A 24,025-nucleotide genomic window follows, 5' to 3' on the forward strand; every position below is an offset into this window, starting at 1 on the left:
AGTGTTTAGCAGCAGAAGTGGTTTTCGTAGTTGTTAGCTCTATTCTTCAGTTGAATTGGCTCATTATACACTTTCTGAGAAAATTGAACAAATTTTATCAAGGTAATCAATGATTGACCCCATAAGGCATTCCAAAACGATGACCATGAAGCCATCCAAAAATATACTACCAACAGTTGGCAGTCCGGCCGGCGGCCGCTAGCACCTCCACGCTTCTTGCCACTCCAATTAGGATGTTTACTAATATTGCGTCAACACCTGTCAACTTCATGATTGGGTTTACACACTGACCACACTTCAAATCTGTCCAAGTGGCCAATGGCTTGTCCGCTCTTATTCTGTTTATGCTTTTGTCCTAACTTCAGAAAATAGGGAAGATCTTTGAACTAGAATCCCACCTTCTATCTTGGAGAAAAGTTGATGATTGCTGTAAAAAAATGTTTTCTTACTGCATGTTCGTTCTGCATTCGTATTATGTTATCTTCAGAAAAAACATATTATGTTTTTTTCAGGAAAACACTGAAACAACTCTTGTTCGATCTTAATATTTTACTTTTTCCGTTTTCTTAATCTCTTTCCTTGGGTGGCTTATCTATAGGAAGTTACAGAAAATTCACTTTTTCATTCTTTATAGCTTTGGACACACTAAATAAATCAGATTACTTGGATGGGTTGCATTATAATTCTGACAAGCATCTATTCATACTATGCTTTTGGGGATTGTATTCTTTTGATGATGGATGCCATAGGCACAAAACCTAAGCAGTCGGCAGCTGCTTTTTAGCATTACTAAGGACAGATAGGTTGATTGCCATATCACTTGTAGTCCTGACTTGCATACTTTAGTCCTGTTCAGCTTGTATTCACTTAAATTCACCCTTTGTTGTTCTGTGGATAAATAGGTGATTTCCCTATACTGACTTTATTTTTGTTTCTGTTTAGAGCTATACGCAGAACATCACAACTGTGAAAGGTTTTGAAACTTTCACGGAGAGCCTAAAAAGTCAAAATTCCCGCACAAGCAAGCATGCAAATTCTCACACAAGTAAGCATAGTAGCGGAGTGGATCTTATTTTGAGCTGTGTAGATAATTATGAGGCACGCATGGTTGTAAACCAGGTAATTGCCACCACTCTTACAAGATAGCTATACAAAATTTGATTTAAATGTGTTCATTGTTTGGGATGCTTGACTATTACTCCTTTATGCAATGTAGTCAGAGTAAAAGATTGTTATCTCTTTATTTTTTAAGTATTTTTCATTTCATATCTGATGCAATTGTGGCTATCCAGGCTTGCAATGAGCTGAAGCAGACATGGATGGAGTCAGGTAAGAGAACTTGTTTTTGTCATTTGATCAAGTTGTCTGCCATTTGTGGAATTTATCATCTTCCCATTCACTTCTGAGATATGACTATAAATAGAGGAATGCTAGATTGACAGGCGCCCTTGCAAAAAATGAGGTAAAGGGCTCCCCCATTGGTCAATATGCATTTATGGCAGTTAATGATCATAATCTTTTATGCCATGGTAAATGCATATTGACCAATGGGGGTGCCCTTTGCCCCATTTTTTGCAAGGTCACCTGTCAGTCTAGCATTGCTCCTATAAATATTGTTCTGTAGAATGATCATATGATTTCCTAATTAGTTATTACAATAAAGGAGCTTATTTCATGACTCGTGGAAGAACCTCACAGATAACATCTAACTAGATTCATGACTATCAATGTGTTTTTTTTAGTCACCTAATGCATTTGTTAATTGTAGTGTTTTTTTTTGAAATGGTTGTTAATTGTAGTGTTAAATGAGCTTATTTAACAAGTTATGGAAGAACCTCTAGAGAATTTTTCACATGGATAATTTAACTATTAGTCATAATTTGTAACATTGTAAAGTTCTGAACACAACCCATTTGATGGCTATAATTGAATTGATTGTGTGTTTTGAGGATATTCCTCTAAATTTGATGTAGCTTACATAAAAGATGGTTTGTATTTAACGAAACCTTAGTAATTAGATTATTTGAACTGTATAAAGCTTTTGCAAGTGACCATACAGCTCTATCACTACTGTCCTATTAAAGGAAATTTGTAACACTTAATTATTCATGGACAACAAGGTACATGAGCCTGAAGGGCCTGTGAAAAGTACGTTGAAGAATCACATCTTCAGTTCATAGTGAAGTTATTTATGTTGTTGAGTTTAAGGACCACTTTGATATTATGGGTCAGATATTTCCGGCTTTTTTTTTTTGGTTTTATAATATCTGTTATAATTCCATGATCATTTTCTTTATCATAGATAGAATGGGCTCCTTAATGCTTTCCACTATCTTTACTGTCCAACTAAAAGAAATGTCTTCATTTTCAGTTATGTACTGACATCTTGACAGTTGGAATCATTTTTTTTTTTGAAATGGTTGACAGTTGGAATCATATCATGGCTAATTCTAAATTTCTTCATTTAAATCTTGCACGATAGAATTAACACAATGTTCCTGTTTAAATCATATCACTTTGGAATTAATGAGGGTATTTGTGTGAAAAAATTTGCGCAGGAGTATCTGAAGATGCAGTTTCAGGTCACATACAGTTGCTGATTCCTGGGGAAACTGCTTGTTTTGCATGTGCTCCTCCTTTGGTAGGTTCATTTTCATTTATCTGCGTTAGGACAATTCAAGGAAACCTTAAAATGGTATTTATTATATGTAACTGTGTAGAAGTTTATGTTGCCGGCGATTGCAAAAGTAATAGACCAGATATGGTCTCTAATTATTGCTCAAAAAAGAAGTCTAGTGTTATGTTAGTTGCGTCATAATCAGATAGAGGTCGTATTGATTTTTTTCACAAATCTCATCACGTTCACAATATTATATCCAATTTTTCATGCAGGAAGTTGATGTTAAAATAAATTAGATATCATATTCAATTATATTCAGTTAGAGCTCGCATTCGTGTCATTGCCGAACCAGATCTTCTTGCAGCACCAGCACTCCACCCTTCTAAAACCCACCAGTTTACACTGGGAGCATTGGCAGTCTCCCAACTTTTTGCCCCTTCTTTCCTTCTGTGCTCTCTCTAACCTTCTTCCTCTCCTGCTCATCACCACATTCCATCTACGGCCCTCCCCATCAGCTCCTACAATCACTTCTTGCGCCATTCCTTACTCATCCACCGTCCCTTTTCTTTTTTCTACATTCTCTTTCACCTTCTCTTTTCCCCTTTCCACGTTGCCCTTTATATATCCTTACAACTCAAACCAATGCACGATTTCCTTCCCTACAGAACCTATAAACCACCCAACTGCTCAAGAACCCAACCTTTAACAATCTTTCCCCCCGGTATAACTAATCTTTATTGATCTTTACCCTTTACATTCTTTACCTATTCTTTATCAAATCTTTAACTTTCTCAAACCTTTCTTTAATCCTTTTAAAAAATTTAATAAACTTTTCAAGAATTCAAGAGACCCATTCAAGGACCTTTACTATTGATCCACTCATCCTACGTCAATTGGTATTAGACTACATATACAATATCTTCCTTTATCCATCCTACATCGAGACTCTTGTCAGATGGGGTTGGATCTGGTTTCGTCTTCTTTAGCCATATTGCTTGGAGTATTTCAAGTGCTTTCCAAGTTGGAGGATCCACTTGTCATTATACTTGGCTGCATTTCAGAATTGTGTATAATTGGTTTATTTACATATAATGATTATGTTACTTTTGAATGGCATCTGATGGTATTTCCACTCATAGATTTAGACAATTCCTCCATTTTAAGTTGTCCTACTTGATGTACTTCACATTCAGGCTACTTGGAATGGTGGCAGGCTTATGGAATTACTAGCCCCATTCTAAAAATCTTTGAATTTCATACTTTCAACTATTTATTTGAAACTACTAACAATCTGACAAACCTGTTCACCTGAAAACTGCTTCGGGACCCATTCCAAATGTTTTTTTTTTCCCAAAATTTGGTAAAAATATAAAACATGATTCCCACAAATTTTGATAACTTGTTTCCCTTAGAAAACTAATTTCCCAAAGACTAAATCACATATTATTTTTCTAGTGGAGGGTGACCCCCCTAATGCATGGGCAATGAAGTGAAAATCATGCCTAGTGCCTATGGAGTATGCCTATATTATTTATGTAATTTTGGACTTGACGAGAGGTATAGTTGTCTTTTTTGTATATCCCTAGAATCCCAACAGTGTAGCAGATACTTAAGCTAGAGAGATGGTTCAAGACCACATCTGAGTATCGGATAAGCTTTGCCCCTTTTGTAACTTTGTCTCTTGTATCTTCTCTCATCTTCTTTAATGAAAGCTTGCTGTTTTTTATCCAAAAGGAAATGGAACCACATTCCTCAACATACAAAGGTGATTCCTCAACAAATTGTAAGTGTTTTCCCAGGCATTATTGTTCTAAATGCCTTCTTGAACAATGTTTTTATCTCCCTTTCTTTGTAGTTTGTACAGTAGAGACACTTTGTATAACTTATTTGTGAAACTTTCCATTGAAGACATAACATAATCTAGAAAACGAAACAACCATGTGCATTGAAAGCCGGTGTGAAATATTTTTGTTTAAATTTTATGGAGTGGAAAAATATACAGATACCAGCAAAGTTATAATGCTTTGTTCATGTAAGTAGCATCTTATACTAGACATTGATGAAGGTCCAACTGAGTATATTTTTGGATATATGACTGCCCTAATCACTTTTTAACATTGAATTAAGGTTGTGAGTATGCAGATTAACTTGTGATTTTTCTTAGGTTGTGGCATCTGGAATTGATGAACGCACGCTCAAGCGTGAAGGGGTTTGTGCTGCATCTTTACCAACTACAATGGTGAGGCGATTGTTTTATTTCGTTCTGATACTTAGGTTATCTAGAAAGGGTTGTGGGACCTGTTGCTATCTGGCTATATATTATTTAAGGTTCACTCTCACATGCTCAAGCAGCTATAAAGGGTTGTGGGACCTGTTGCTATCTGGCTATATATTATGTTAGGCTCACTCTTACATGCTCAAGCAGCTATAACCATGGTTTAAAATTTCGACCGAAATCCGAAATTTCGGATTTCGGTGGAGACCGACACCGAAATGGGTAAAAACCGAAACGGTCATTTATTTCGACCGAAATTTCGGTTTTTCCGAAATTTGACCAAAAAAATGTTTTTTTTAATATTAATTTAATATTTCACCGAAATTTCGGTAATTTCGGCCGAAATTTAATGTTGAATAAAATATTAGTTTCGAGTTAGGTACCAGATTTCGACCGAAATTTTGAAATTTCAAGGTCCGAAACCGTTACCGAAACCGAAATTTTAAACCTTGGCTATAACCTTTCACAGGAAATTTTTTTTTTTTTTGGAAAGGCTGTTCCAGAGGAAATATCAGTGCTTTCTGGATCCTCAAATATTTCCTCATTAGTTAGTGTACTTTCCCCTTCCATGGATCATGAGAAAGTTAATCCTCTTCCTGGTGAGATAGACTGGTTATGTAAGGACTTATTATAAATCTTTGACTGGTTTTAAATTGTAGTGCATATCGTGTTTACATTCTCTCTGTAAATGGCCTTAAAGACATCTTTTCTGGCAACTATGATTTCTTTTGGGGAAAATGATTAGTTAGTGGATGGAAATTGTATATACAAGAAATTGTCCAATCAAAACGTTGCAGGATGGCATGCTTTCATCTTCTTCATATCTTCTTCCATAATTGTGTCTAAATTTGATTTCCATAGTGCTTAAAGCCTCTTTGAGTTACTATATTAGAAATCCTGCTCCCTGTCATGTTTTTGTTTTGATTGTAGATAAGTGAACAAGACAAAACCAAATTACCTGAGCACTGTAGCCAATAAACTTCTGTTCTAAAAGCCTATGTTTCAAAACTAGGACTCGGATTAGAACTCGGCCAAGGTAAAAGGAAGTTGACTCAGGGAATTTTGTTTAAACATGTTAGAAGTGTGTATATGCCTAAGGGCAAGATGGTCATTGTACTATGTTCTCTTTTATATAAATACATTAGTGAGGGGGAGACATCCCTAACTCACTCTCTTCTCTTCATTCTTCTTCTAACAAGGTATCAGAGCCCTAGAGGTTCGGTCCCTATGGACCTCCATTGGAAGAACCCATCTTACTTTTCATCATCTCCATGCCCCACACTCCTCCCGCTTCCATCCGGCGACCACTCCAATCTCCACGCCTCTCCATGTTCTCCTCTCTCCACTCGCCTCACGCTCCTCAACTCACGTCCCTCATCCACGCCTCTCCACCAGCTCCTCTCGCCCTTGGAACCTCACGCCCCTCACTCCACCAGCTCCTCTCGCCCTTGTCTTCATCATCTCCACGCCCCACAATCCACCAGCCCCTCTCGCCTCTCCACCACCACTCCTTCACTCCTCCACTCCATCAATCCTCCAATCGTAATACCCTCAACTTAAACCCTCACCATTAAACCTAAGACCCTCAAACCCTTGTCGTACTCCCTCCTTGGGCTTTAGCCCCTCTCATTCATGACCTAAATCATCTTAGCACATTTTTTATCCATTTCCGCAGCTCCGATCTATGTTACTTGTTTCTCTTCTCCTTTTTGCACGCCACGTGTTTGCTGAAATGCCCAAGTGAGGCGTTGTGCCTCCGATTTCCTCTCCTAGCCTGTATTCCTCATGGCTAGTGATTATATGTCTTGTTCTGCTATGTCCCTTCATCAGAGCCGCGGTATCATGGTCGGGCGCGTCGCATGATTCTTCGTCTCTCCTTTGTTTATTTTATGCCGTTGCGGCTGAGAATCTCCCTCTATCTCCTTCTTCATGGCACCTCTCGTCATCATGGATCCTCATATCAGCACTATTCCCGCCGTTAGCTCGACTCCTTCACCCTCGGCTCCATTTTCTAGTTATTCTCCTTCTGCGGACGTTTCATTCCCACAGATGACTTCCGTCACACTTGACAGACCTACTTCATTGATTGCAGAGGTCTTTTCTCATGCGACACGCAGTATGCAGAGCTGTGGGGCTCGTGATCACTCTCTCGGGGCTTCTATTCTTGGTCCATATGTTGTTGGTGACCGTCTGGGCCGTGGCGGTCGTAGCTATGATCATGATTCTGGAGGGCGTGGGCGCCCTTTTCGCACTCATTGTCAGGTAACAGACTATACAGTGAGTACGTGCTATGTCTTACATCCGGAGTTCCGTCCGGTCTTTTCTGCTCACATCACATATGTCCGTCTTCCTGATGCAGACTTCCTTCTCCGCTGGCCCAGACACCCATGATGGCTATGCCCGCATCTCCAGGGCCGATTATGATGAGTTTTTACGCTTGCGTGCGCACCACCAGCCACCTGTTGCGCCTTCTGCCCAGCCCAATAGTTTACTTGCTTCGCTTCTTACTTCCTTTGGCTATTGGATTAATGATTTTGGCGCCTCCAACCATATGACGAGTAACCATGCTTCCCTTAGTTCATTTAAGCCTCTTCATCCCGCCTCTACTGTTACTTTGGCTGATGGGACCACTGCACCCATCTCTAGTATTGGTACTATTTTCCTTCACTTTGGTCTTACCTTATCATCGGTGCTTTGTGTTCCTAAGTTGCCCTTTAATTTACTTCCTTAGGTGCTTTAACAATATCTTGGGTATAGACTCTAGAAAGCTTTAGATTTGTATCGGCTTTTGATTTATGGCATGGTTGGAAGGAGATATGTGGTGCTGCTACTGTCAAACCAAAAATTATTCAAGCTTGGGCCCCACTGGCCAACGGAATTTTAAAACTAAATTTTAATGGCTCTAGCCTTGGAAACCCAGGATCCTATGGAATTCGAGGTTTATTGCGGGATGAAGGAGTAGTTGTATGGGCATTCAGTGGGCCGATTGGGGTTGCAGATGCTAACGAGGCGGAAGTCCGTGCTATTCTCCAAGGAATTAGGTTGCTCCTAAATGTAGATCTAAACAAGATTGTAGTCGAAGGGGATTCTCTTAACATTATCAGATGGCTAAGAGGACCACACGCGGCTACTAGGAGATTTCCCGCCTTTTTTTACGAGATCCAGGATAGATTGGGTTCGGCTTCAGTACCCTTCCAACATGTAAGGCGGTCTCCTAATGGGGAGGCAGACAGATTGGAAGACAAGGAGTGTCAAAGGAGAGCTTAGGGCTTTTTTATTTTCTTCCTCAGTTTTTATTTTCATTATTCTCTGTTTCTCTGATTCTGTTTCTATTCTCTCGTTGTATTGTTGGGACTTTCTCGGTCTCATTTTCAGTAATAAAATCTTCTCACCATTCAAAAAAAAAAACTTTCTGTTAGCCAACTTACCAAGAGTCTTAAGTGTTAAGTTTCTTTATTCCCCTCTCATTGTGTTTTTCTTGATCTTTTGACTGGGAAGACGATTGCTTCGGGTCATGTGGTGAATGGTATCTATCACCTTGACTGTAGCCCTCCTTGTGGCATGTTGCATAGTTTTGTTGATACCTATCAGTGGCATTGCCGTCTAGGCCATCCCTCCCTTTAGAGACTTCAGCAATCCTCCGTTCATTCTGGCCCTCTTCAACCCTTTCAGTGTGAGTCCTGTGAGCTTGGGAAGCACCATCGTGTGTCCTTCCTCTCCAGAGTGATTAGTCACGTCTCAAATCCATTTGAGCTCGTACATTCTGATGTCTGGGGTCCTTCCCGGGCTATGTCTCTTCTTGGTTATAGATACTTCATCATTTTTGTTGATGCCTTCTCTCGTATCACCTAGCTCTTTCTTCTTAAGGATCGGTCTCGGGTGTTTACTACTTTTCGTACTTTCCATGCTGAGGTTACTACCCAATATAATTGTCGTATTAAATGTTTGCGCACCGATAATGCTTGGGAATATTTTTCTGCCTCTAATGGCTTTTAGTAGTTCTTATCCACTCATGGCACTATCTACCCGTCCTCGTGTGCATGCACCTCTCAGTAGAACGGTGTAGCCGAGCAGAAACTCATGTATTTGCTTGATATATCTACCCTAAAGCCTATTGGAGTGATGCCATCCTTACCTCATGTTTCTCAGCTAATCGGCTTCCCTCCTCTGTCTTTTATGGTAAATCTCCTTTTTTGCTCTTACATCCTCATCATGATCCCTTTCCTCTTACTCCACGGGTTTTTGGTTATGTTTGCTTTGTTCACAACCTTACTCCTAGTTTGGATAAATTAGACCCTCGAGCGGAGTGATGTGTCTTTCTAGGCTACTCTCATACCCATAAAGGTTCTAGGTGCTACAATCCTCGGCTTCGCCATCTCTTTTTTTAAGCTGATGTCACCTTCTTTGAGTCCGTCTTTTTATTTACTTCTCCTACTGACAGCAATCCCATTGTCTTCATCCCTCATGTTCCACTTCCTCTTCCTGTTCTCTCTGACCCTGTTGTGTCCCCTTCCTCTCCATTGCAGGTGACTTCGGCTCCTCCTGCTCCTTCTCCCATGTAGGTCTATCAACGACATATGCGGCCACATGTCCATCACCCTACGCCTGACGTAATGCCTTCTCAACCCGAGATACCAGACCCCCCATCTCAGGTACCTCCTCTTTCCTCTTCAGATGTTCTTGTAGACTCTCCTATTACTTCCCGTACTCGTTCTCGTACTACTGCAGATCTTATCTCCTCTGTTGTTTCTTAAGATCACCTCACCCCCTCTTTTCGCAGCTTTGTCTCCCTCTTATCTTCTATTTCTTTGCCCAGGTCTGTGCCAGAGGCTCTTGCCTATCTCGGTTGGTGTGCTGCCATGGATATTGAGATAGCCTCTCTTTAGGCCAATCATACTTGGGATTTGGTTCCTGTCCCTCATGGTGCCTCAGCCTATTGGTTGTCATTGGGTATTTGCCATCAAATACTTGCCTGATGGCACTGTGGAGCGCCTTAAGGCGCGCTTGGTTGTTAAGGGATATCCATACATTTGGTGTAGACTACACCAAGGCATTTTCTCTAGTTTCCAAAATCCGCTCAGTGCTAGTATTTATCTCCCTTGTTGTCAACCGAGGCTGTCCCTTATATCAGTTGGATGTTACAAATGTTATTCTCCATGGCGACTTGACTGAGGAGGTCTATATGCAGCAACCTCCTGGGTATGTTGCTCAGAGGGAGATGTCCTCCTCCATGTGCACACTTCGGAAATCTTTGTATGGGCTCAAACAATCTCCCAAGGCATGGTTTGGGAGATTCAATGATGTTGTCATGCGCGTTGGGCATGAAGCAATGTGCAATTGACCGCTCTATTTTTAGTTGTCGTTCTAATGCTGGGCATGTCCTTCTCATAGTCTATGTGGATGACATTATCATTACAGGGAGCGACACAATTGGCATATAGGGGTTGAAGGCCTTTCTATAGAAGGAATTTTCCACAAAGAACTTGGGCCGTCTAAGATACTTTCTAGGGATTGAGGTAGCTTATTCTGGTAGTAGTCTCTCCCTCTCGCAAAGGAAGTATGTGCGAGATTTATTGGAGGAGACAAGTTCTATGGGTATGAAACCAGTTGCTATTCCCATGGACCCAAATTCAAAACTGCTTGCAGATGAGGGAGACTTGATGGATGACTTAGGCAGGTATCGATGACTTGTTGGGAAGCTTATTTATCTCACAGTCACTCGGCCAAATATCTCATATGTAGTGGGGGTAGTCAGTCAGTTTATGAGCGCCACACACCTCCCACTTTAGTCAGATTTTTCTCTACTTGAAAAGCGCGCTAGGAAAAGGCCTACTATTCAAGAAGCATGTGCATGAGAAGTGAGAAGGTTTTTTGTGATGTGGATTGGGCAAGGTCTCCAGCAGATATGAGATCCACCACTGGGTATTGTACCTTTGTTTGGGGTAACCTAGTGTCATGGCGAAGCAATAAACAAGACACAATTTCCAAATCTAGTGCAGAAGCAAAATATCGAGCCATGTCACATACGAGTGGAGAGCTTATCTGGCCGCAATCTCTCCTATCTGAGTTTGGTTTCCCCTCATCTCTTCCAGTTCAGCTTTATTATGACAATGAGGCTTGTATTCATATTGCTACAAATCCTGTATTTCATGAGAGAACTAAGCACGTAGAGGTAGGCTGTCATTTTAAACGCCAGAAAATACAAAAGGGTGAGATATGCGTTTCCCTCACTCGATCTGTGGATAACTGATGTTTTTACCAAGTCTTTGAGTAAAGCTAAGCTAAGTGATATTTGTAACAATCTAGGAATGTATGATATTTACATTCTAGCTTGGGGGGGTGCGTTAGAAGTGTGTATATGCCTTAGGGCAAGATGGTCAGTGTACTATGTTCTCTTTTATATAAATACATAAGTGAGGGGGATACATCCCTAAGTCACTCTCTTCTCTTCTCTCCTCTTCATTCTTCTTTTTCTAACAAAACAATGCTAAGAACAATATTCTAGCTCACCTGGCATAAATGCACAAGATGTACCGAGGCATGGTTTTTGGCCAAAAAGACTTATTTTCTTGCAACTATGATTCCTTTTGGGAAAATTGATTAGTTCGTGGGATTCGTATATATAGGAAATTATCCAATGAAATCGTTGTTGGATGGCTTGCTTTTTAACTTCTCATCTTCCATAGTTGTCTAAATTTGATTTCCAAAGTGTTTAAAGCTTCTTTGAGTTAATATATTAGATGTGTTTCATGGATTCAGATTTGCTTGTCAGGATCCGACACGGAGTCGGGTGTCGGATTCGCCAAACCCCCAAAAGTAGGATTCGTGGATTCGGTAATTTTTAAATAAAATAAAATTTTAAAAATTAAAAATTAAAATATATGCATATGCATATGTATATATATTCATGAAAATTTACATATATATATATATATATATATATATGTGTGTGTGTGTGTGTGTGTGTGTGTGTGTAAATTTTGAGGGCTACGGTCGGAGGCGTAGAGTGTTTATTAAGAGAGTTGAAGGAGGAATGAGGGTCGATGTTCGAGGGTCCTGGGTCGAGGCACTAGGGTTTTTATTAAATTATTAAAAGAGTACCGGTTGTATTTTCGTGTAAAAAAATTAGGAAGAATAACACGTTTAAAGGGAAAATATACAGGATTCACATTTAAAAAAAAGACAATGATGAGTTTGATTCTCCTAAAAAAATAGGATTCGTGCGGGACACGAGCACACAACTATGGCAAGAATCCGAGTGTGTCCCGTGCGAATCCATGTCTAATTCGCGTGTGGAGATGTGTCGACACGGATTCGGCATAGTGGGCAAAGAATCCATGCAACATATAGAGATCTTGCTCCGTCATCTTTTATTTTGATTGACGATCTGTAACGACCCGATTTCCATGACCGGATCGCTACAAGCAAAACTTGCAAAAATACCCATAATTTTTTTTTTTTTAAAACCATATATGAAAATTAAATAGCCATCGCTCTTATTCCATTTCCAAAATGTCTCCAGCAATAACTTTAACTTAAAACTAATTTACTCAATTAAGTAAAGTCTTGAACTAGCCAATTTAAAATAAATTCAAATGGGTTGACGAAGGGTATCGTCTTCCTTAATTATTTGCTCCCATCATCCTACGCTCCTAGACGTCCTCGTGCGCAAACGCACTCTCATTAGAATTCTCTAATCCTGGGGAGAAAATAAGGTCAGCAGAATGATAGAAACTGAACCAGTATAAGAATTCAATTTAAAACAACACATCAAGATCCATATTATAGATAAGACAATTGAAAATTTTCAAAATAATGGTTTACCAAAATCGAAAAATCATTTAGGATGATCAAATGTACTAATAACTGAAAGAGAATAGTTCAATAATCATTAGGAACAATATAATCTGCTACATTCTTATCGTAACAATTTCATTTAAACCCAGGGCACTCCAGCCCACTAGCTTGTTGCCCTTGCCGACACGGTCGACTCTGCGTGGACTTATTACGGTAGATCATACCGCCTAGGGACTCTTGGTCTCCGTAGGATTCCGACATCAACTAGGAGGTGCGCGTTTCCCCCAAGTTGTATACCTTTATTTACGGGGATAACTCAATGGTTTCCCATTTCCTCTTTGGATATTTCTTATGTTTCCATACGACTTTCAAGTTATTTCATATGATAAAACAATTAAACTGATAATTCCTTATTAGAAATCAGATTCATTTCCAACATGTAATACAAGAGATAAAATTTCATTCCTCATAGAATAGTTTAGAAAACATAAAGACTTAGATACTTCACCATTCTTGTTGCATAATTGAAAGTCATACGAGCAAAGTTTAGCTATCACCTGCCTTTAACTTACTACAAGTTGAATAGATCAGTCCCTGCTAGAAGGAGCTAAGAAGCGGTCCTGAAGGCAAATCAATAAGTGAAATAGAGTCAGCTTATTTTGGTCTAGGTTCTTTTAATCATTTTCATATTTTTTTTATCGGGAGGAGCCCCTGGCTTTGGGGTCAACAGGGTACCTGGAACGATACAACTGCTGTCCTGTCTAAGGTATAAATACCACACAGGCAGCACTATAGCTGTCCAGGTTTAGGTATTAAAACACCTACCAATAAAAATGCTAGTTTTCTATGTTGTTCTTGGGTATAAGGAACAACACACAATTGAAACACTTATTCGGAACTCGAGGTCATTCAAACAGTTAAGCACTCGTACTCGTATTATTTGCATGCCACCCCCAAAATATACATACATAATAGCATGCAAGAAACCTACTATATTGCAAATAAAGGGGCTGTTTTGAGAAAATAATGCACTAGCTATTATACCTTGCCTGCACGCATGAACTACTTTTAAGGAAATAATTACATATATAATATATGTCGGCAATAATGACCATTTTGAAAGAGAAGGTCATCCCACAAATTTTTATAAACAGGCATAGGGTCTATTTCAAGAGAAACCATTATATTCTCTTAAGATTCACACTTATGATTATTGGGTCATAAGAACTGACATAACATAAAAATCATTTGATCTAGGTGTGAAATCATTTATGGGAAAATTGAAAGAAAACCATTCACCCCACCTTAATTCAACTGTTGGAAAAAGGCTCATGTAATAATTAAAAAAATCGTTTTTACATTGTACATGTCATTAGCACTGTTTGGGCAAAATTATACGTGTGCGAGGTTGTTCTTACGAACAATAGGTACATACGTCTGTTGTAAATCAAGGCCTACATAAAATAAAATTTTAGTAGTTTTATTTCTATATACATATATTATTTTGGAAATAAAAGAATCACGTTATTTAACATATGCCCATGAGTTGAAAAGAAACGAAATTTAGATACACCTCTATACGTAAGATATATAAATAAATGATTACATGTATAAACTCATTGGACCCAAAATAATAAAAAGAAAAAAAAGGAATAATTGAAATTAATTATATCATATAAAAGAAATCTTTTGGTTTTAGAAGTCTGTCCATAAGACATACATATAGGGTCACTTGGAAGGTTTACTAATACATACAACATACGTTTGAGATTCAACAATCAATACAAGGTTTTTAACTTGCGTATAAATTCTTTTACTGTTTGATATATATAAAGAAGATAAAAGAATCAGTTGTAAGACTTACTTAGTCACAAATCACAATACACATAAAACCTTAAGATTGACCAAAATGTATTTGAGTAATAAAAGTGAAGCCTTATGATTTCATTGTCTCCCCCACTGTAAAACTTGAGTAAAACATAAGTAGGTACAATATACTTTCTTGTGATGCTACAAAGCTTGAAGATGACTAGGGTTTTTCCCTTCCCCTTTTTCTCTTCTCCCTTCTTTTTTTTTTTGAAGTGACCCTCTCCCTCTATTCTCACGTTTTTTTCTTTGGGCAAGAATGGGGGGAGTGCACCACTTTTCTCTTAATACTATTTTACTTTCCTTATTTTAAGATTGGAAATTATGGTGAGTGGTAAGAGGCTATGGTAAATTGCCATCAATCCAACCCCTTGACTTTATCTACAAGGCATAGTAGCCATCTTTAAGGGGTTTTAAATTTCAAACTAAAATAAAAGAAATGAAAGGAACGACCAAAAGAGGAAAAAGATGTGCACAATGAGTTGTGTGCACAATTCTTTCCTCATGGGGAATCGTGTAATTGCCCATAGAATTTGGAATCTTCCTATTTTATTTCTCATTCACTCCTTTTTCATGGTCAGTAGATATCCCTAATTATATCTTACTATACCTAGATTTTTAGATCATATCTAAAAAAAATCAAGGAATATAATTTATTTTTAGAATTAGAATAATTTGGAGGTGGTCCACTCTCTATTTAAGAGTATGCACATTTTTCCAAGCAAGGAAAAACGTGGCCCTCTTCCCACACATTAAACTTTCGGTTTTTTCCATATTTTAAGTGACATTTTTCATGGAATTTATTCCATTACAACAAGCCTTGATAACCTTTCAATAGGCATTGATCCAAAAGAGCAATGGATCTAAGATAATCAAGGGGAGAGAGCGATTAAATTTTTAAGATTAAGCGTTGATCAACGATGGATCTTCGATCCCCACCCTTGAAATTTAGATCTACCGATCCAAAGGCCTAAATCTTAAGGTGATCAAAAAAATTAATCACAGTCATTACAAGATCAGTGAACTAGACAAAACTAAATTAACTGGGCACTTTAGCCAATAAACTGCTTGTTCTAAAACACCAGTGTTTCAAAAGTCGGAAAGTCGGACTCTGATGAGACCTCGTCCAAGGTAAAAGGGAGCTGACTTGGGTGACACAGGGTGTTTAAACAATGCTAAGAACACTCTAGCTCACCTGGCATAAATGCGCGGGAGCTAACTTCCTGGTCGGCTCTCCGTGATTAAGACATGGTTTTTGTTTCATAAAAGTTTAATAGAGCTACCTTGATTAAGTATGAAAGAATACCTTTATTTGTAAATGGTTGATTGTTGTTATTAAGTCCTGGTTCTTTTTTCCTGCTAATATGTTGGCAAGTTGAGTTTGAAAATATTATCCCTTAGTTCCCCGTACATGTTAATTGTTGATTTGTTGTTTCTTTATTTTTCTCATCTAATGCTTTTATTAAATGGTGGTGTGAATTGGTTTTGTAGGGTGTTGTTGCTGGTCTTCTAGTTCAGAACACACTTAAGTTCCTACTGAAGTTTGGGCAAGTATCCCCATACTTGGTAATCCTTTTTCTTTCCTAGTTCATTTTGTATTTTTTTTTAAGAAAAGTGAATCCTTCTGAAATGAGTAAGATTGTTATTTTTATTTGGTTCTTGCATCTTTTTATGCTCTTCAGGGCTTTTTTTGGCCAAGATGTGAAATGTGATGAGTATATTTTGTGCTTCCAGTAGCTTACTGCCATTGTAAGATTACAATATTTTTGGGTCAAATTGCATTCTTAAATATATGCAAAGGAGAGACCCACCCGATCTTCTATAAAATGTTATAAGTAACTTGGTTGCATGACTAGTCTTCAATTCATATGGCCAGCAATAGCCGTTAAAAAAAAATCATATGGCCAGCACTAGAAATAATAATATACATTATTTTGAAAGTTGCTTATAATTTTTAAAACTACTCATGTTGAGACATTATAACCACATACTGACCATCATGACTTAGTTTTGACGTTTCTATGATACTATACTTGGATTGCAGGGATATAATGCTCTTAAAGACTATTTCCCAACCATGGAGATGAAGCCAAATCCTCAATGTTCAAACTCTGCTTGTCTCGAACGGCAGGTAATGTGATTTGGATTTACTGTTGGTAGTTTAAGTTTCTCTTGAAACTACGTTTCAGTGTCATATCTCGTCTGATTGTGGATGTCATATCTACTGTGTAGAAAGAGTACATTCTCACAAAGCCAGCTAGAGATGCCATAGCTAAAGCTAAGATGGAGGCTGAAACATTATCCCAAACAGAGTGCTCAGTTCATACAGATAACGAATGGAACATAAGGTACTTTTTCTTTGATAGGGATCAAAATTAGGTTTCACTATTCTCTTCCTACAGTGCTGACTGGTGGTTCTTGATAGGGCTGTAAACGGATCGAATTCGAAGCGGATATGGCTATATCCGAATTCGAATTCGATTCCATTATACACTATCCGAATTCGAATTCGACGGATATTTATTTGTTCTTTCAAATTCGATTCCGACGGATATTGTTCGAATTCGGATATTATCTGAATCTGTTTATCCGGTAAATTCGAAATTCGAATTCACATCCGAATGTCCGAATTCATATCCGAATCCGTTTATCGGATAAATTCGAAATTCGAATTCACATCCAAATGTCCGAATTCATATTCAAATCTGTATATCCGGAGAAGAGTCGCCAATGATCCTCAGATTTGTAGGGGTTGTAGTGAATGCCGAATTCCAACAAAGATCACAAGAAGGAGGTGATCGGAGGGTAGATCTCGGTGCCGAAGAGAACACTGATAAAGGAAATGACCCAGCTTCTGGTCCAAGGTGCTTAGATCTATGCTTAGGATAGACAGATCTAAGCCCAAATATCCTAGATCTGGAGGATTGGGGTCGATTTCAAGGGTTCAGAGATTAGAGAATAGGGCTTCAGAGGAACGAAAATGGAGGATTGGGGTTTAGATTTACTGCTGGGGAGAAGGTAGAAGGAGATAAAGGTATAAGCTAAGGTAGCAATGGAGGTTGGGTTTGCAGGGGATCTTGGGTTTTAATGGATAGAAATGGGGTTTAAGAAGAGGGTTTTGGTGATAGTAGTGGCTGTAAAGGAGGCAAGGCCAGAGGCGTGGCCGGATTCTGGCGGAGATTTTGCCGGAGAAGATGATCTTGCCGAAGCTTGGAGGCTCGATCCCTTCTCTCCCTCCCTCGCTCTCTTTTGTCTGCAAAAGAAAAATAATCCCTCCCACAAGCTCTACTTAGAGTTTTATTCCCAGGGCTCTTTACCACAACTAATCTCAGCCCTTCATTTGTTACATTTCCTCTCTTTTTATTTATCTTGATTATCCTCTACCACTGATAGTCATAAAATTAATGAGAAAACCCTCTTTCATCCAAATTTTGTACAAGTCACATGGATAGTCATAAAATTAATGTGAAATGATAGGTTGGACGAAATTTGGGCGAAAATTTCACCCAAATTTCTTACAAGTCACATGGGTTGTAATTATTTAGTTGGAGAATGTGAAAACCAGCCCGTGGTTTTAGTCAAAACAAAGTTGTCAAAAGCTGCCAAACGGAGTGCGTATGTGTACTGCAGGGGGTGCGAATTTATCATTGCCCTTCTTAAATTGACTAAAAAACAATTGAGCATGGAGCATGGGCCATAGGGAATAGATACATACAAACAAAAGAACCTATGGAATCTAGCAAAGCCCTATAGCATGGGCCTGGCTGTTTTCACATGCAAAAGGCAGCTACGAAATGGCTTTCCATGAAATTGGTTAGCAAATCCCTTTAATTAAGGATTTGCTAGGCAATTTCCCCAAACACAATTTCACGGCCGACTTTTGCATGTGAGTACAGCCACAGAGGCTCAATTTTTTTACAAATTTTGTCTTATTCATTTAATTAAGCTGACTTGGGTGTTTTCTAATACAAAAGTCAGACACAAAATTTTTTCTATAGGATGATCCTAGCCCTCCGATCTATAGGATCATCCTATGGAAATGATTTTTGGGGAACAACCTATTTAGTATTTTTACGCTGTGTCCCATCACACGGACGGTTTGGATCATCCTATGTTGTGGTCCGTACAGTACTTATAGAAAAGTATGGGACTATAAAGGCTTACACCATACAACACTAGCTGGAGAAACACGATCTTCCACTATTTTACGGGAAGGGCTCACTCTATTATGGAAACCTCCATAGATCAAAGGGCTCACTTAGGGGTGGCAAAATTGGCCGAACTGAACCGGAACCGAACCGAAAATTCGGTTTCGGTTTGGTTAAACCCAAGGTTTAAAATTTGGGTTTCGGTACCGGTTTCGGACCGTGAAATTTCGAAATTTCGGTCGAAATCTGGTACTTGACCCGAAACTAATATTTTAATCAGTATTAAATTTCGGTGAAATATTAAATTAATATTAAAAAAACATATTTTTTGGGTCAAATTTCGGAAAACCCAAAATTTCGACCGAAATAAATGACCGTTTCGGTTTTGATGCATTTCGGTGTCGGTCTCCACCGAAATCCGAAATTTCAGATTTCGATCGAAATTTAAAACCATGGTTAAACCAAACCAATTCAAATTTCAGTTCGGTTCGGTTTGGGATCAAACCGAAACCGAATATTCCCAATGATTATGAGTAAAGGGTGGCAAAATTGGCGGAACCGAACCGAAACCGAACCGAAAATTCGGTTTCGGTTTGGTAAAACCAAACTGATTCAAATTTCGGTTCGGTTCGGTTTGGGGGTCGAACCGAACCGAAACCGAACCATTGCCACCCCTAGGCTCACTCTATTACGTGATTCTTAAGGGCTATTTACCAATTATTTTGCAAACCAGAGAGTTATATTAAATAAATATTAAAATGTATATATATATATATATATATGTATATATATATATATATATATATATATATATATGTATATATATATCGATGGCAAAAATGTAAATCTAATTATATTTGAGGTGTTCCTCTCTACAAAATGTAAATCTTATTTGATGATATTATTAATAAAAATAAAATGATTCCGGATACGGATTCGGATATACGGATCTAAATCCGGATATTCGGGATAAAAGGATGTACTTCTCGGATTTGGATGTTAAACGGATCGGATGTACCATTTACCAAATTCGTATCCGCTAAGAGCCGGATATCTCATAAACAGATTCGGATAATATTCGCTTTAAACGGATTCGGATGCGGACGGTAATCGGATTTTCGAATGTCCATTTACAGGCCTAGTTCTTGATTAGAATCTCATCTTTTTAACAATGTTCTGCTTGATATCCTTCAGAAATTTAATAGCCCCAAACCTAGTAAGGTTGAATTTACTTGTTCTTTGAATCAAGGAAGCAGGATTCTTCCCTGGGAGCCTTCGATTCCCGCTTCGATTCCCGCTCTGGCAACCTTGAGTAGGATTTTTCCCTGGGAGCCTTCGATTCCCGCTTTCGATTCCCGCTTTGGCAACCTTGCTTTTAATTTGGAATATTTTATGACAGAACTTGTAGCCTTAATACTCGTAGGATTGAACTGTTACATTAACATGAAAATGATGTATATAACTCTGCCAGAAAACATCTGCCCTAGTGCATATAAAATGCTGCCGTGTTTCAAGGCTTATATCAGTATCTGATGGATTTCTTCTAAGAGGCTTGAACTTTCAAGTTCTATTAATATCTAATTATATTGCTTTTTACAGTGTTGTTGATGATAACGAGACAGAGGGAACAAGTGTGTGCTATAAGTCAGGTGATATTTCTTCATTCTCGTTCTCTGCCTTTATTTGACTGGCATGTCTTCTTTCACATTTACAGACTGTTGAGTGTTGACCATATTGATTCTTTGCTAAATTGTGGTTGGATGCCTCTTGTAATATTTTGGTACCTTGAATTAGTCTGGTATATGGTAGCAATTGGCTTGTTACGTTTTACTTTTGACATTTATGTCGGAAACTCTGAATGTTTGTGATTAACTATGCAGTATGTGTTATGGAAATGAAATTATTTTCTAGTGACTTCCATTTATAGTTTGCTTGAAAGGACTTTAGGAATTCATTTGGCTTGCAGAACCCTTAGATCGGCATCATAGTGAGTATGAACTCAGCTGATTGTATGATGGACCCAACAATAATAATATGAAATGAATACAAAAAAGCAAAATGGGTGAAAATGAAGTCTTTTTTAGACCAGGAAAGTAGTGAAGGAAATGACTGGAGGCCTTTCCCTTTAAAAATATGAAATCTGAATACATGTAGTGTTTATCTGATTCTATGAAAAATGTCATTAGATGCTTCTAACTTGGGCGATTTAAAATCGGCCGTCAATCAGTGTTTAGAAAGTCTGACTTGAAAAAGAACTTGATCAAGGTAAAAAGGAGGGACTTGGGCTAGTCAATGATTAACGCGATCAACTTTCCATTAACTTAAGTGAGTCAAATGATTTTTAGATTGACTCAAAGTCTCATGTTTCGCTTCCCATGTGTGTTTCAATAATGATGAAAATGAAAACATGTCATTTTTGGATGGAAATTTCATTGAAAATCCTGTACAGTTGGGAAACATATAGAAACATATGCAAATGTTGATCATGTAAGATGAAACTCCGGGAAGTGCTAGAATAGGCACAAATACACACAAAAATCATCACATAAAAAAACAAACCCACCCATAATGGGTTAACAACATCGAATACCTAGTGGCATGCATTGTCGCGTATGTTTGATAATTCAGTACATACCACATTTCACATTTAATTCATATTATACATAATACATAAACCATATTTCACATGTAATTCATATTTATACATAATACATACACCGCATTTCACATGCAATTCATATAAATATAAGTATGTAACAAATCCTGATATAGTATTGATGCATAGTGTAGGCGAAATGAGAGGCATATTTGCCCATTAGGATTTCTAGGGATTTATTTTCATGTTATTTAGTTCTTAGGATTTTTGTTTCTATGATATTTAGTTTTAGGGCTTTTATTTTCCATCTTATTTAGATTTGGGACATTTATTTCTTTTTCATGAAATTTTATTTCAATTGCCTATATATAGTCCTCATGTATTGGGATTATTATTTTTGGATGATTAAAGATTGATTGATAATTTCTCTTCTCTTCTCTCCTAATTTATATTCTTCTTCCTCCTCCGTCTTCCCCCCTTTCTCCTCTATTCTTCATCTCGTCTTCTCTTTCTCTCATTTCTTCTATTTCACTTCCCTAGCCTACATCAATTTGGTATTTAGAGCGAAGGATCCAAGATCGTCTCCAACATCCAATCCGTCCAACACGCCGATCAATCTAACTACACATACCCTTTTCTCATCAACCCAAATCTGTGAGTTTTTTTCTCATCACCACCATTATCACGCAAGCCGAAACCCTAACCCCAACACCATTATCACCCAAGCCTTCGATCATTTTTTTCCTCAACCGATTGACTATGAAGCATGGGTACAGGGTGTGGGTACGACACGACACGGGTACGTGGGTACGTGGGTACGTGATTTTCCAAAAAAACATTTTCCAAAAAAACCGGGTGGGTACGTTTGGGTGCTCCGAATATAATAATATATTTTAATATTTTAATATTTTATTATATATTTATAAAAAATAAAAAATAATAATTGGAGAGCAATCAAATAACAGTAACATCACCAAAATGGAAAATTCTAATATTATTCTTAATTTCATAAGTGTTTAAGTTCTATATTTCATAACATGAGGCATCAATACATCATTCATTAGAAAAAAAGTCTGTCGCCAGTGTGTTGACCGGTGCCTGACAAGATGAATAATTTTTAGAGATCAAATTATGAGATTTTTTATACAGGACTTTTGGGATTTAATAATGTTTGTACATGATAGATTTTATAAATTTTTAAAATTTGAAAAATACCCAACCGTTTGGAAGTTAAGAAAGTTAAAATTTTGACCCGACCCTTTTTCTTCGGATTTTGTACTAGAACATGAGAGTTGACTTTTTTTCCTTTTAGATTTGGGTCTTGAAACAATTTTTAATAAATCCAAATGGGGGGTATTCCGTTATTTCATCAACAAGTTGGGTGTAAATCTTAAGGATTTACAGATTTACACCCAACACGCAACCAAAATTGGGGTTTTTTTAAACAAAAAATTGGGGTACGTACCCAGGGCGTACCCGAACGTATCCGCACCCAATACGTGTCGGGTACGGGTACGGAAGCCTCGGGAGAGTACCCGTGCTTCCTAGCCGATTGAAACCCAACTTACTATTTATAGTAAGCACAGACTTACTATTTTAGACTTCCCACCGTCCTTTCTCTTTAGATTTTTAGTACCCTTCCATCCTTTCTACCATCTTTAGATTTTAGGCACCCAAAGACCACCCTTTCTCACCACTATCTTAGATTTGGGGATTTGGGCATGAAAGAAGGTAACTAGGCGAAATTTCTTTCGTCATGCATGGAGAAGAAAAAAGAGGTAATTTTATATTTTCTGACTCCCCCTTTATATTGATTAACAGATTTCCACCCCCTTTTTCACCTAACACCCCCCTCTTTTAATAATCTCTTACGAAACAAATTCGATTATGTTGCGCAACATCTCTGCTACTTAACTAGATAAAGGAAAGGAAAAAAGAAAGAAAAGGAAAAGAAAAAGATAGGGAAAAAAAGGAAAAAAAAGTAGAATTTTTTTCTTTTCTCTCGCTCCCTGTCTCCCTTTCTCTCTCTTTATTTTCTCTCTCATCTCCCCGTCTCATTTTCTCTCTCTTCACGCAGGCTATTTCGGCTCGAAATTTGGCTTCGCCATCAATACAAGAGTTGTTCGTGACGACTTTAAGAGTCTATCCAACCCACTCTCAGCCTCTGAAGCACGGGTGCTTCAAAATGGCCCACGTACCCGTATCGGGTGCGTATCCGACACGGGTGTGCTCGGGTGCGTCCCGGGTGCGCACCCGATTAAAAAACCCTTTTTAAAAAATTTTGACGGTCGGGTGCGTGTCGGGTGCGCACCCCGACACACCCAACACGTTTTTAAGTGTTTTAAAACATAAAACAAAAAAAAGAGGAGGGCTGCCAATAACATTTGGGGGGGGGGGGTTTAAATTATAAAAGGGGTTTTCAAACCCCCTCACTCACGCAACTCTCTCCCTCTCTCTGTCTCTGTCTCGTCCCTCACCCTCTCTCTCTCTCTCTCTGCAACTACCGGCTACCGCCACCTCCACCACCGTCGGAGCCCTAACCTAACCCTACTTAAAGGTACTCTCTCTCTTTCTACTTCTCTCTTTCTCTTTGTATCTCTCTCTACTCTCTTTTTTTTGTATCTCTACTCTCTACTCTCTTTTTCTCTTTCCTTTATTTTTATTTGTGATTTGCATTATTTTTATTTGTGATTTGCCCTAAAAAATACCCTAAAGCCCTAACC

The 24,025-nt window shown here is 38.3% G+C and overlaps 1 protein-coding gene across 2 annotated transcripts in view; it reads left to right on the plus strand.

Moving 5' to 3' along the window:
• LOC143889861 (NAD(P)-binding Rossmann-fold superfamily protein) overlaps positions 1–24,025 on the plus strand; it is a 50,298-nt gene that overhangs the window by 20,147 nt on the left and 6,126 nt on the right. For both annotated transcript variants that reach the window (XM_077394235.1, XM_077394236.1), the window contains 8 exons: positions 943–1,119; positions 1,293–1,329; positions 2,559–2,641; positions 4,785–4,859; positions 16,050–16,124; positions 16,603–16,689; positions 16,791–16,906; positions 20,306–20,355. In XM_077394235.1, coding sequence (XP_077250350.1) covers positions 943–1,119; positions 1,293–1,329; positions 2,559–2,641; positions 4,785–4,859; positions 16,050–16,124; positions 16,603–16,689; positions 16,791–16,906; positions 20,306–20,355 — 700 coding nt within the window. The remainder of the gene's footprint in view (positions 1–942; positions 1,120–1,292; positions 1,330–2,558; positions 2,642–4,784; positions 4,860–16,049; positions 16,125–16,602; positions 16,690–16,790; positions 16,907–20,305; positions 20,356–24,025) is intronic.

The sequence above is a fragment of the Tasmannia lanceolata genome, unplaced genomic scaffold (assembly GCF_043159265.1).
Source record: "Tasmannia lanceolata isolate RefF3 unplaced genomic scaffold, GAP_Taslan_0.1 ptg000013l, whole genome shotgun sequence".
NCBI lineage: Eukaryota > Viridiplantae > Streptophyta > Magnoliopsida > Canellales > Winteraceae > Tasmannia > Tasmannia lanceolata.